Genomic DNA, 12,124 nt, shown 5'->3' on the forward strand with positions numbered 1-12,124 from the left:
AACAGGAAAAGGAATAATTTTGAACTACATAGAAGAAGAAGAATAGTAGTTAGAATAAGGACTAAGAAAACACATAGAAGTAGAAGAAGAGTTATAGGAATAAGAATAGCAGTAAGAATTGAACATACTTAGAAGAAGATGAAGAATTACAGGAATAAGAATAGGAATAAGAATTAAAAATTCATAGAAGAAGAGTAAGAAGAATAAGACTTTTAATTTAAAGATACTTAGAAAAAGGAGAAGAGTTATAGGAATAAGAATAAAAATTTAAAAATACATAGAAGAAGGAAAGAAGAAGAAGAGTAGTAAGTAGAAGAAGAATAAGTTAGAAGAATACTTTCATTCATTGAAAAGGCCTGCTGCAATGGAGTGAGGACAAGGAGCTGTCCCGAGTGGAAGAAGCCATCAACCACTTTCCTGGGGACAGCACAAGTGACCAGGGCCAGTCTGGAGTCAACAATGCCATCGAGTTTGTTCCAGAGGACAGCACGAGTCACCAGGAGCTGTCTGAAGTCAATGAGGCCATCAAGTTTGTTACAGGGGACAGCACAAGTGACCAGGAGCTGTCCCCAGGGAAAGGTGACACTGAACTCTCCCCAGGGGATAACAAAGGTTACAAGCAGTCTCAGGGTGAAGTCACCCAGGAAGAAGAGCTGTCCCCAGGGGAGAGTGACAGTGACAAAGAGAGCACTTCTCAATAGTAAGGACAGAGCTCTTAGCTCATCAACCAAACTGCCAGAACAACAGGAAATGCTGAGCTGTCACAAGGTGCTGAGTGGTGCCTGCTGGTGCCACAGCCGCAGGAGCAGCGCCAGGCCAGGCCAGCCTGGAGGTGGAGGCACAGCAGCTCCTGGGCAGACAAACATGCTGCTTGTGGCTCCTGCAGATCAGCACCACCAGCACAGCAAGCAGCAATCGGCCAAGAAGTGGCCATGGACTCTGGGGGGATCAAGAGCACCAGAGACCCCCAAAGCCACTGACCCTTTCCAGAAGGGTCTGAAAGAACAGACTGTGCAGGAGAACCAATTAGCACAGAGGTGAGAATCCCATTTCAGGGTGGGGAGCCCAGTCCATAAAAGGGTACCCAGCAAGCCCATGAGCCTGGACATCCAACAGCTGGATTGTTGCAGGAAGCAGGAGAGACAGCATCAGTGGGATCAACATGGGAACCAGGAGAGACATCACATCAACTGGATCAACATGGGAACCAGGAGTGACAACACATCAGCTGGATCAACACTGAACCAGGAGTGACAACACATCAGCTGGATCAACACTGAACCAGGAGTGACATCATATCAGCTGGATCAACATGGCAACCAGGAGAGACATCTCATCAGGTGGATCAACACTGGAACCAGGAGTGACAACACATCAGCCACAACCATGCTAGAACCAGGAGTGACATCTCATCAGCCAGCTCCATGCTGGAACCAGGAGTGACATGTCATCAGCTGGAATTTCGCTGGAACCAAGAGTTATGTCCCCTCAGCCAGAATTGTTCTGGAACTGCGAGTGATGATGTCTGTCCTTCTTTCTTTCTCTCTTTCTCTTTCTCTCTCTCTCTCTCTTCCTCTCTCTCTCTCTTTTCTTTCTCCTTCCTTCCTTCCTTCCTTCCTTCCTTCCTTCCTTCCTTCCTTCCTTCCTTCCTTCCTTCCTGCCTCTCTCCCTCTCCCGCCCTCCGTCCCCTTCCCTTCCCTTCCCTTCCCTTCCCTTCCCTTCCCTTCCCTTCCCTTCCCTTCCCTTCCCTTCCCTTCCCTTCCCTTCCCTTCCCTTCCCTTCCCTTCCCTCCGCCTCGCCTCGCCTCGCCTCGCCTCGCCTCGCCTCGCCTCGCCTCGCCTCGCCTCGCCTCGCCTCGCCTCGCCTCGCCTCGCCTCGCCTCGCCTCGCCTCGCCTCGCCTCGCCCTCGCCTCGCCTCGCCTCGCCTCGCCTCGCCTCGCCTCGCCTCGCCTCGCCTCGCCTCGCCTCGCCTCGCCTCGCCTCGCCTCGCCTCGCCTCGCCTCGCCTCGCCTCGCCTCGCCTCGCCTCGCCTCGCCTCGCCTGCCTCGCCTCGCCTCGCCTCGCCTCGCCTCGCCTCGCCTCGCCTCGCCTCGCCTCGCCTCGCCCGCCTCGCCTCGCCTCGCCCGCCTCGCCTCGCCCGCCTCGCCTCGCCTCGCCCGCCTCGCCCGCCTCGCCTCGCCCCCCCCCCCCCCCCCCGCCTCGCCTCGCCTCGCCTCGCCTCGCCTCGCCTCGCCTCGCCTCGCCTCGCCTCGCCTCGCCTCGCCTCGCCTCGCCTCGCCTCGCCTCGCCTCGCCTCGCCTCGCCTGCTCTTTCTTTCTCTCTCTCTCTTCCCCCTCTCTCCTTCTCTCTCTTTCTCTCACTCTTCCCCTCTCTCTCTTTTCTTTCTCTCTTCCTCTCCCTTTTCCTTCCTTCCTCCCTTCCTTCCTCCCTTCCTCCCTCCCTTCCTCCCTCCCTTCCTCCCTCCCTTCCTTCCTTCCTCCCTTCCTCCCTTCCTCCCTCCTTTCCTTCCTCCCTCCCTCCCTTCCTCCCTTCCTCCCTCTTTTCCTTCCTCCCTCTTTTCCTTCCTCCCTTCCTCCCTCTGCCTTGCCTCGCCTGCTTTCTTTCTCTCTCTCTTTCTCTCTCTCTTTCTCTCTTTTCTTTCTCTCTTTCTCTCTCCTTCTCTCTCTTTCTCTCACTCTTCCCCTCTCTCTCTTTTCTTTCTCTCTTCCTCTCCCTTTTCCTTCCTTCCTCCCTTCCTTCCTCCCTTCCTCCCTCCCTTCCTCCCTCCCTTCCTCCCTCCCTTCCTTCCTTCCTCCCTTCCTCCCTTCCTCCCTCCTTTCCTTCCTCCCTCCCTCCCTTCCTCCCTTCCTCCCTCTTTTCCTTCCTCCCTCTTTTCCTTCCTCCCTTCCTCCCTCTGCCTTGCCTCGCCTGCTTTCTTTCTCTCTCTCTTTCTCTCTCTCTTTCTCTCTTTTCTTTCTCTCTTTCTTCCTTCTTTTCTTCCTTCCTTTCTTTCTCTTTCTCTTTCTTCGTTTCTTTGTTTCTTTCTTTATTTCTCTCTCTCTTTCTCTCTCTGTCCCTATTTAATTCATCTCTTCCTTTCTCTCTTCCCTTTCTCATTAGCCCAAACTCACTGCCATGTGCTTTTATTCGCAGTCAGCAACTGACCTAGCACATGGTCAAGAATAAATTAAACTAAAAGAATATAAGATATTAATAAAAATTATAGCAAGTCTTTAACCAAAGTCTCTGATTTTCTTCGGGATGCTCCAGCTTTTATCGTTCCTTGTGACCCCATTCCCTGGGGAGCCTGGGCAGTGCCAGCACCCTCTGGGGGAAGGAAGAACCTTTCCTGCTCTCCAGCCTGAGCTGCCCTGCCCAGCTCCAGCCGGGATGCTGTCCCTGTCCCCGAGCAGAGATCAGAGCTGTCCCTCTGAGGAGCTGCACACTCAATCCTGTTTCTCAGCACAGATGGGCTCCTGTGCTCCAGAGGGCTGTGGACACCAGCAGGTCACTGCAGTTCTGTCCCAGAGAGGTTTGCTGATGGAAAATGTGGGTGAAGTCCCTCAGGGGTGAGGCTGGCAGGGGCAGCTGGTGCCACACGGCAGAGGCTCTCCCAGGGCTTCCTGCTCTCATTCCTTCCCTCAAGGACTTCACTGCCACATTCAGTTCCTTGTAGGTGACACTGGTGGCAGCTCCAGGTTTGCCTGCAAACTCTGTGACCCCAGCAGCTCTTCCCAAGGGCTCCATCCCACAGAATTCCTGCTTTGGGATCAATGGAGATACCCCTGTCCTGTGGGAGACACTGCAGAGAATCCCAGGATGGTTTGGGTTGGAAGGACCTTAAATCCCATCCAGTGCCACCCCAGCCATGGCAGGGACACCTTCCGCTGTCCCAGGCTGCTCCAAGCCCCAGTGTCCAACGTGGCCTTGGACACTGCCAGGGATCCAGGGGCACCACAGCTTCTCTGGGAAAACTCAGCCTCCCCAGCCTCACAGGGAGGAATTTCTTCCCAATACCTCACTCAAACATACTCTGTCAGTTTGCAGCCATTCCCCCTTCTCCTGTCACTCCAGTTCCTGATGAATTGTCCCTCTCTGTTTTCCCTGGAGCTCCTGCAGACCCTGGAAGGTGCTGTGAGGTCTCCTCACATCCTTTTCCTCTCCAAGGCTGCCAGAGCTCCAGGAGAGTTTGGACAGCACTGCCAGGGACAAGCACTGCAGACTGGCTGGGGATGGATAATTGTGCTTCCCAAGCCTTTGGAGCATCAAAGAAATCCCAAGGCATGGATAGAATGGGTGAGAAGAAGCTGAGGATGCAGGATGACTCCACAAACACCTCTGAGAACTGGGGGTGTCTGTTTTGGGGAGCAAACCAAATCAAGGGGAGGTGGTGGAGTCATTCCCAGAGAGTTCCAAATGCAAACAGGAAAGAGGGATGGAAGCTGGGAGGGAAGGGAATTCCAGCATTGATTGATTAGCTGAGGAAAAAAAAGGTGGAATGGTATTTAAATCTCACTTTTGGTTATGGATTGAGATTTCTGTCGAGTTCTTGGGATGGCAGGAATTGTTCTGCTGGGGAAGTTCAGCTTTCAGAGGTGGATTAGTCCCAGCAGAATCCATAATCCTTGGGAATGACTGGGGCCAGATTGCCTTAGAAGTGACTGTAGGCTTGATTTTGTCAATGCTGATGATATTTGGGAATATCTGATTGAGGAAAATCACCTGCAGTGAAATAATCAGGAACTAATTCAGTTCTCTTAATAGGATTTTTGAGTTAAAAAGGGAAAAGTTTGACAAAGTAAGGAAATGAGGGATTGACACCATCTGGAGTGAGCAGTTCAAAGTCCAGCTTGGAAAATCCAAAATTTCCTTGAGTCATGGATGGAAGGAGGAGATGTCCTTCTAGAGCCAACAAAGAAAATTAGGAATAATTAGAGAACCTGCCTGGAATGGAATGGGAAGTTCCAGTTGGAGTTCAGAGGCAGAAAATGCAAAGAAACAAAAATGCAAAGTTACAAAAATCTGCTTTAGATCTTGCAAAGGAAATAAAAAGCAGTAAAAACGTTTTTCAGTCACAGAAACGAAAAGAGAACAGAGAAAGAAGAAGTGAGGACACTTTGAGGGCAACCTAGAGACCAAAACTCAACAGCTTGCCCCAAAAGCCAGGGAATGCTTTCCCTCATTTTCCAGAGGGGATGCCAAAGGTGGTGGTAAAAGCAGGAGGATTCCTGGGAGGGGAAGAAAGGAAGGAATGAAGTGGGAATGATCACCCTGAGGTGGAAGCAGAGCTCCAGGAGCTGCCTGGCTCAAACTGGGTGAACTGGGAGCTCTCCATGATCACCTCTGGAAGGATTTGCCTGGGAAAAGGGATCTTAGTTCTCTCCTGGATCACCTGGAGAGGCAAATCCCATAGGGAAAAAGGACTTTCTCAAAGGGCATTGGGAGAAATGGGATTACATTGAGCACTGGGAGGTTTAGGTTGGAAATCATGGAAAATTTCCAGCCCTCTGAGTTCTGAGGCTGTGGCACAGAGTCCCAGGAGGAGCAGATTTCCCTGGGAAGGTGACAAAGTGCTGGGCTGGGGACAAGGTGGGCATTGGGCACAGTGTGACCTCCATGGGTTTGGAGGCTGGAAAACCCCACAGCTGCCTTGGACCTTCCAAAATTTGGGGAGCCCTGACTGCATCTGGAATTTCTGCCTCCTCAATGCCCTTTGAACAGGCAGGGAAATTAGCATGGAAGCCTAATAATCGTGTCTGGGATCAGGAGAGACAGACAGGTATTGTTTAAATTCACATTTCAGCAGCGTCAGTAAGCAAGCACAAGGGAAAACCAGTTCTCTGCTGCAACACAGGAGGGTTTTGGCAGGATTTGGGCAGGAGGAATAAATCCTGAAAGCTCTGCTTGTAATTAATCTCTATCTGCAGCTCGTAGCTCTGTCCAGGAGAATTCCCATTGCTCCAGCTGAAGATGCTTCCAAGTCCACTGCAAAGGACACCCCAGTGAAGAGTTTTGCTGGGAAGGTCTTTAATTATGGCTTTGTTAAACATTTAATTTATAGATGAAGGAGCAGCTATTGTGAGCTGGGCTGTGAAAATCATATATGTTAAGCTGTTAAATAAGCTCCTGGCTTTTTGTTAATTCCCAAATATGTCAAGGAAGTAACTTAATATCAGGCTGGGGAGTTTTTGTTCCTGTCTCCCTCCTTAAGTTGGAGTTAATTGGATGGGTGCTGCAGTGGGGCAGAAATGGTGCCAGCTGTTCAAAATTCAGTATTTCAGGGTGAGATTTCAGATTTAAATTTGGAGACATCAGAAAGAGGCAGAGGCAACATTAAAACCAAGGAGCATCCTTGGCCCTTTGGATCTGCTTCAATTCACAGCAGCTTTTGGGATTGTTCTCAGAACCGCAGGGGGTTTTTGGGAGAAGCCTTGGGGAGAAGGATTTGGGAATTCTGATGGATGAAAAGCTGAACAGGAGTGTTGGGATCCCTGAAACCCATTGGGCTGAATGCAAAGAGGAGAGAGCAGCAGGAGAGGGATTGGGATTGTGTCCCTGTGCTCAGGTGAGAGCTCACCTGCAGAGCTGCTCCAGCCCTGGGGCTCAGCACAGCAAGGAGCTGGAGCTGCTGGAGAGAGTGCAGAGGAGGCAGCAGGATGAGCAGAGGGATGGAGCAGCTCTGCTGGGAGGAAAGGCTGGCAGAGCTGGGATTGTTCAGCCTGGAGAGGAGAAGCTTTGGGGTGACCTCATTGTGGCCTTTTGGTGCCTGAAGGAGCTGCAGGAGACATGGAGAGAGACAATTGCCAAGGGCTGCAGGGACAGGACACAGGGAATGGCTGCAAAGTGCCAGAGGGCAGGGAGAGATGGGAGATTGGGACTTAGGAATTGTTCCCTGGCAGGGTGGGGAGGCCCTGGGATGGAATTCCCAGAGAAGCTGTGGCTGCCCCTGGATCCCTGGCAGTGTCCAAGGCCAGGTTGGACACTGGGGCTTGGAGCAGCCTGGGACAGTGCAAGGTGTCCCTGCCATGGCTGGGGTGGCACTGGATGGGATTTAAGGTCCTTCCAACCCAAACCATTCCATGATTCCCCTTGAGTTAAGTAGATTCACTCTTCCTGCTACCTAAAGCATTGCCCAGATCATTCCCAAATTATTTTGAGCATAAGGAACACTGCCAGCTTCATTGGATCATCTAAAACAGCCACTGTGATTGGGCTGGGGAAGAATATGAGCAAGGACAACCCAATCCCCTCTGACATAAAATAGCTGTAATAATCAATGTTTATCCTGATGCACATCTGTCCCAGGGGGGCCTTTAAACATTAAAAATGCAACAAGTTTCTGTGAACTTCAGTTTCATTTGGTGGTGGAAATCATGAAGTGTTTCTGCCTTACAAACAAAATATTTGACTGATTTTGTGCAAATGTCTTTTGTTCATAATGCACCTCTTCCATGGACACTTGAGCCTGAGTTGCTAAAATGTTTAATTCAGGGTTCTGTTTGCTGATTTCTATTGAATTTCCAGCCAGCTTTCACACAACTGGGATGAATGGGGGGTTTGTATCTCTCCCTCTATTCAGGAGCTGAACTGTGTTCTGAGGAGAAAGTTTTGGAAGCATTCAGTTTTGTTCTCCCAGTTCCCTTCCAGAGGGGTTGCCAAAGTCAATTTTGTTGGTATGCTGTGCTATGGATGAATTTAAATCTCAGCTTTCTGCTAAAAGCAGCTGATAGATGAACCCAGTGCAGAATAAATAACATTAAATAGGAAAATTTTCAGTGAATTGGGTGGATTTTTTCTTTAGAGCTCACAAAGCTGCAGTTGGGAATATTGGCTTTTCTCACTTGTGCTGCTGCTGTCATTCTCCTTGTATAAATGTAGCTTAGAAATAAATCAATTCCTGTGGTAGGTCTTTTTCTCTTAATCCAAATTAATCCTGCATCATATTTATAAAAACCACATTTCTGTGGCATGCAAGGATATGCTTCCCTTGGATATTTGTATCCTTCAGAGCTTGTCTTAAAAGAGCTTGGAGACAGAATTCAAGGCTGCTGTGTGGACATCAGTTTTAATTATGACTTTTTAACAACAGAAACATGAAACTGTAGAGGTTTTGTGGAGATTTCTCCAGCATCCCTGCACCAGTGGAACAACAACTTGCCTTTTACCATCATTTTAGAGAATGGAAAATGAAAGCAGCATTTGCTGGGAATTTTGCAGCTGCTGAATTACCGAGGGAAGTTTGTGGCACTGAGACCTGAGCCAACAATTCAATCTGTTCCCACTCTTGCCTTTGAAGTCCTAAACTCAGGATAACCCCATTCCTGGGGATGCTTTGTTATCTTTTTCCCGTAAATGATGGATGATTCCCAGGTCACTGACAACTTTGCAGGGTCAGATTGCAGATGAGGTAACAAATCAGAAGTGGAAACTGAAAGTTCCCTGCAGCTGAATTACAGAGATGCTGCTTTAGTCCACTTTGGGGTTTCTCTTAATTATTAACAAGCTGGAAAAGGACCTCAGTGCATTTTTTGTGTGTAATGTGTCATCACAGACAGGGAAATCATCTTCTGTTTGCTTTTGCTACAGACTGAATCATGACAAAGCTGGAGCAGAAATCATTTCAGGGTTTTCTTGTGAAATACCTTAAAGTTATCTCTATTTTAGTTCCCTATATTATAAGCAGAGATGTGGAAATGATGAATGAGTGAAATGTGAAAGCTGAAACGTGAAACTGAATTTTCCTTTGTCACACTGGGCTTTAACTAATTCTTGTCATTCCAACTAATTTCAACTAATTCTTGTCGTTCCTTATATGACAGGATGTTATCTCCTTGTGTAAATTTCATTAATGGAGCCTCTTTTCTTTAGTTTGCAAGATCTTAAAAAAATCCTTCATTCTAATATGTTCCTTCATTTGGAATCCCAATTTGCCCAACCTAAAATGTGTGCCACTCCCTTTGTTTGCCAGCACATTACTGAGAGGAAGAGCTGCCACCCAATTGAAGTGGTTTTTATACCTGTCTGACCTTAGCTCAGCACCAGCAGTGGTGCAGGAAAGGTCAAGAATCTGCAATTCTGCGTTTGCTTTGTCTTTGGAGAAACCATGGAGGGTTTGGGTGGAGAGAAGGCACATTAAATATAATTCATTTGAAACATAGTGGGGCCAAATGGTTAATCCTGGAGGTAATGAAGAGCTGCTGGTAGCAAAACAAGTGCTGAGAAACTCTCTGAGCCTAGAAAATACTGTGGGGAAGGCAAAGAATGTACCACACAATGCAAGTTCTAATGTGTCATTAAATTAAATCATGGTTTTTAATCAAAACTGATTTTTTTCTGACTGGCAAAAGATTACAAGGGGAAAAAAAATCTGATAACAACAGAGTGACAGAAGCCCAGAAAATATCCCAACTGTTGTTTGGAACCTGTGGGTTGTACTGGAAATGGATGAGGCCAGCTGGGGATTCAGCATTTATTGCAGAATAAATATGTCCCATGCAGCCAAAAAGCAACAGGCTGTGCATTTGAAATAATTCCTTGCTGGATTTCATTGTGTTTCAAAGCCTTTGGGTTATTTTGGGGTTGTGCATTACATCATTCAGCCTCATAATCAATCTCATTTTCACTTGATCAGGACTGGAATGTAAACATTAATGAGTAACTAAGTACAGTGATCTGAATGTTCTTTATCTGTGTTACTTAAACCAACCTAATTTAAGTCTTACCAGCTCTTGTTCAGCTTCAGGGTTTTATTTGAAAGTCTCAAAAAACCACGAAAGGATTTCCTCCCATTTTCCAGCTCATTGACTCATTCTTCTTGGAAAGAGAATTATAAATAGGTTTTTTTTTCTTTGAGCTTTGATGTATTTCTCAGTTTGGTCAGATGTTTGTCCATCCATTCCAGACAGTTCTTTTTTTATCTCTTGATCTTTTTAATGTGGATTCTGTCTTTGTCAAGGCTGTTCCTCCTTAGGCTGAGCTCACTTTTTCTTCCTCTTCCTCAGAGTCATCATCATCATCATTGTAGAAGTGAATTGTGGCTTGCACTGGAAAACTTGCCAGAACCTTCTCTCCAGTGTTAGCAAGAAACTTCTGGGATTTGGATTTGGGCAAATAAAGTCTGAGAAGAAAATGTATTTTAAGAGGAAAAAGTAAAATAATGCAGCACTTGTCCATCCAATCTAGCCTGAATATTAAAACTGATTTTCTGGTAAATAATTCATTCAGGAATGAAGATTACCAGGGTTAGGTTGGGGTTAGTTTCCTGAGGCACAGAGGTTGATTTTAGTGGATTTTGTGTCTCCAGGCAGAGAAGGAGGTGTTTATTTATGAATTCATTTATTTCAAAATCCACTCTGTTTTGCATTAAAACCATAAATGGCCCCTCTTGTTTCCACGTCGGCTAATTTCCAGTAAAATCTGACAGTAATAAAGGTCACACAGAATTCAAGATGCCACAGCTTTTATAAGAACAAGTGCTTGCAAGGAAGAGGAATATTCCATTGATTTTCCTCCTCTAAATGAAAACCCCAATCAGGAGTTTTCACATCATTAAGCCTGAAAGAATCCAAATGTTGGTGAAAACTTTTATCAGTACTCCAGCATAAAAAGTTTTACTTGGAGTTCAACTTTTAATCAAGAGCAAATTAAAGCAACCTGAAATCTCTAACAAGTCACACTCCATTGGCAGCTGTTCCCATTAATTATTTGGGCTTTGGGAGCTTTTTGTCATAGCAATAAATGAAAGTAGAAATTAGATGAGGAAAAAAATGTGAGGTTTTTAAGATTACTTTCTCCTCATTTTCATGTTGTTTCAGGCTCTGTTCAGCCTGAGCATCCAAGGGATAAAAACCTGTGCAGTTTGGAGAGAAATTGTTAATAAAAAGAGAAAGAATGAGCTTCATTTCGAAAGATGCCACTTTTCCTCTGCCAGCTGCCAGGGCTGAACTCACCTCACTGGATGCTGGAAGCCCAAGGCTCCTTTGGATCTACAATTTCTTCGTTGAGCACACAATTCTGACTGAAAGGAGACATGTTTATGATTTAGAATGGGCTCAAAATGAAGATTTCACTGATTTTGTAACCATAAAAATCCACACTAATGTTGCTTTGAAATCATCACTGTGAGTCTGTTCTCTCACGAGAATAAAACATCAGGGTCTGTGTTGATTGTGCTTCAATCTTTATTTTTGTTCTTTCAGCCTAACAAACCTTCCCACCCAAGCAGGTAAAAACTAAAAATCCCAGTGCATTTCAAAGCCAGTAAGAATTAGTTTAAAATTCGGTTTTCTGTTGATTTCCTCAGTGGTTTGCTTATGGCAACATCCCTTCCCCCCCAAAAAAAAATAAAATTTTGCACCTGAAAATATGGGTTTTAAATTTCACCTTAAAATTCTTTTCACTTAAACTCCCCTACAGACAAAATATCACATCCAGACTAGGCCTGGAGATTTCAAACTGAAGTTGTTCCCTTTTTTATATAATTAAACAAATATAAAGTGCTGTTAAAATGAGGGCTGCATGGAGTAAGCAGTTGTTTCTGAAACTCTTAATAATATTATTATGTAATTAATATATTTATAATAATGGATAATAATTCTACATCTGACTTAAAATTAGAGATACTCTTAACCATTACCATGTACAGAACACTAATTTGAACCACATTTTCCAACACTAAAGAAATGCTTGAAAGAACAAATGAAGAGATTACCAAGCCTGGCTTCCCATATTCAATTTCTTATTTTCCACGAGGACTATAATTATTATTATTATTTCATTTTTTTTATTATTATTCCCAAATTTGCTCTCACCATTTGTTGGTTCTCTGGTGCCTCCCCACGTCTTGCTGTGAGCATCCAGGGCCTCCATAGAGCAGGGCTGCTGGAAGATTGGGATCCAAAGGAATCATGGAATATCCTGAGTTGGAAAGGATCCACAGGGATCATCCATCAGACACCCCAACAATCCCACCCTGGACACCCCTGGGGGCATTTTGATTTGGGAAATCTGATTTCTGGGGCAATATTTTATTTCTCCCCACACACCAAACAGCCTCTTGGCCATTTTTCACTAAGGGCTCCTTTCCCTTTAGGATTCCACAGCTCAAAGTGAACTGGAGATGGTTTAAATAGTGCTGAAATCCTTT

The 12,124-nt window shown here is 46.2% G+C and overlaps 1 protein-coding gene across 1 annotated transcript; it reads right to left on the minus strand.

Moving 5' to 3' along the window:
* Positions 1-9,706: 9,706 nt before the first annotated feature.
* LOC146422032 (protein ripply3-like) lies at positions 9,707-11,924 on the minus strand. Its single transcript, XM_085046790.1, has 3 exons — positions 11,790-11,924; positions 10,929-10,996; positions 9,707-10,096 (listed from the first exon to the last, which is right to left on the minus strand). Exons 1-3 carry the CDS (start codon positions 11,922-11,924, stop codon positions 9,946-9,948), a joined length of 354 nt encoding a protein of 117 aa, XP_084902916.1. The 3' UTR covers positions 9,707-9,945.
* Positions 11,925-12,124: the final 200 nt, after the last annotated feature.

Source organism: Lichenostomus cassidix, unplaced genomic scaffold, assembly GCF_008360975.1.
Source record: "Lichenostomus cassidix isolate B80296 unplaced genomic scaffold, HeHo_3.0 HiC_scaffold_57, whole genome shotgun sequence".
In the NCBI taxonomy this organism is placed as follows: domain Eukaryota; kingdom Metazoa; phylum Chordata; class Aves; order Passeriformes; family Meliphagidae; genus Lichenostomus; species Lichenostomus cassidix.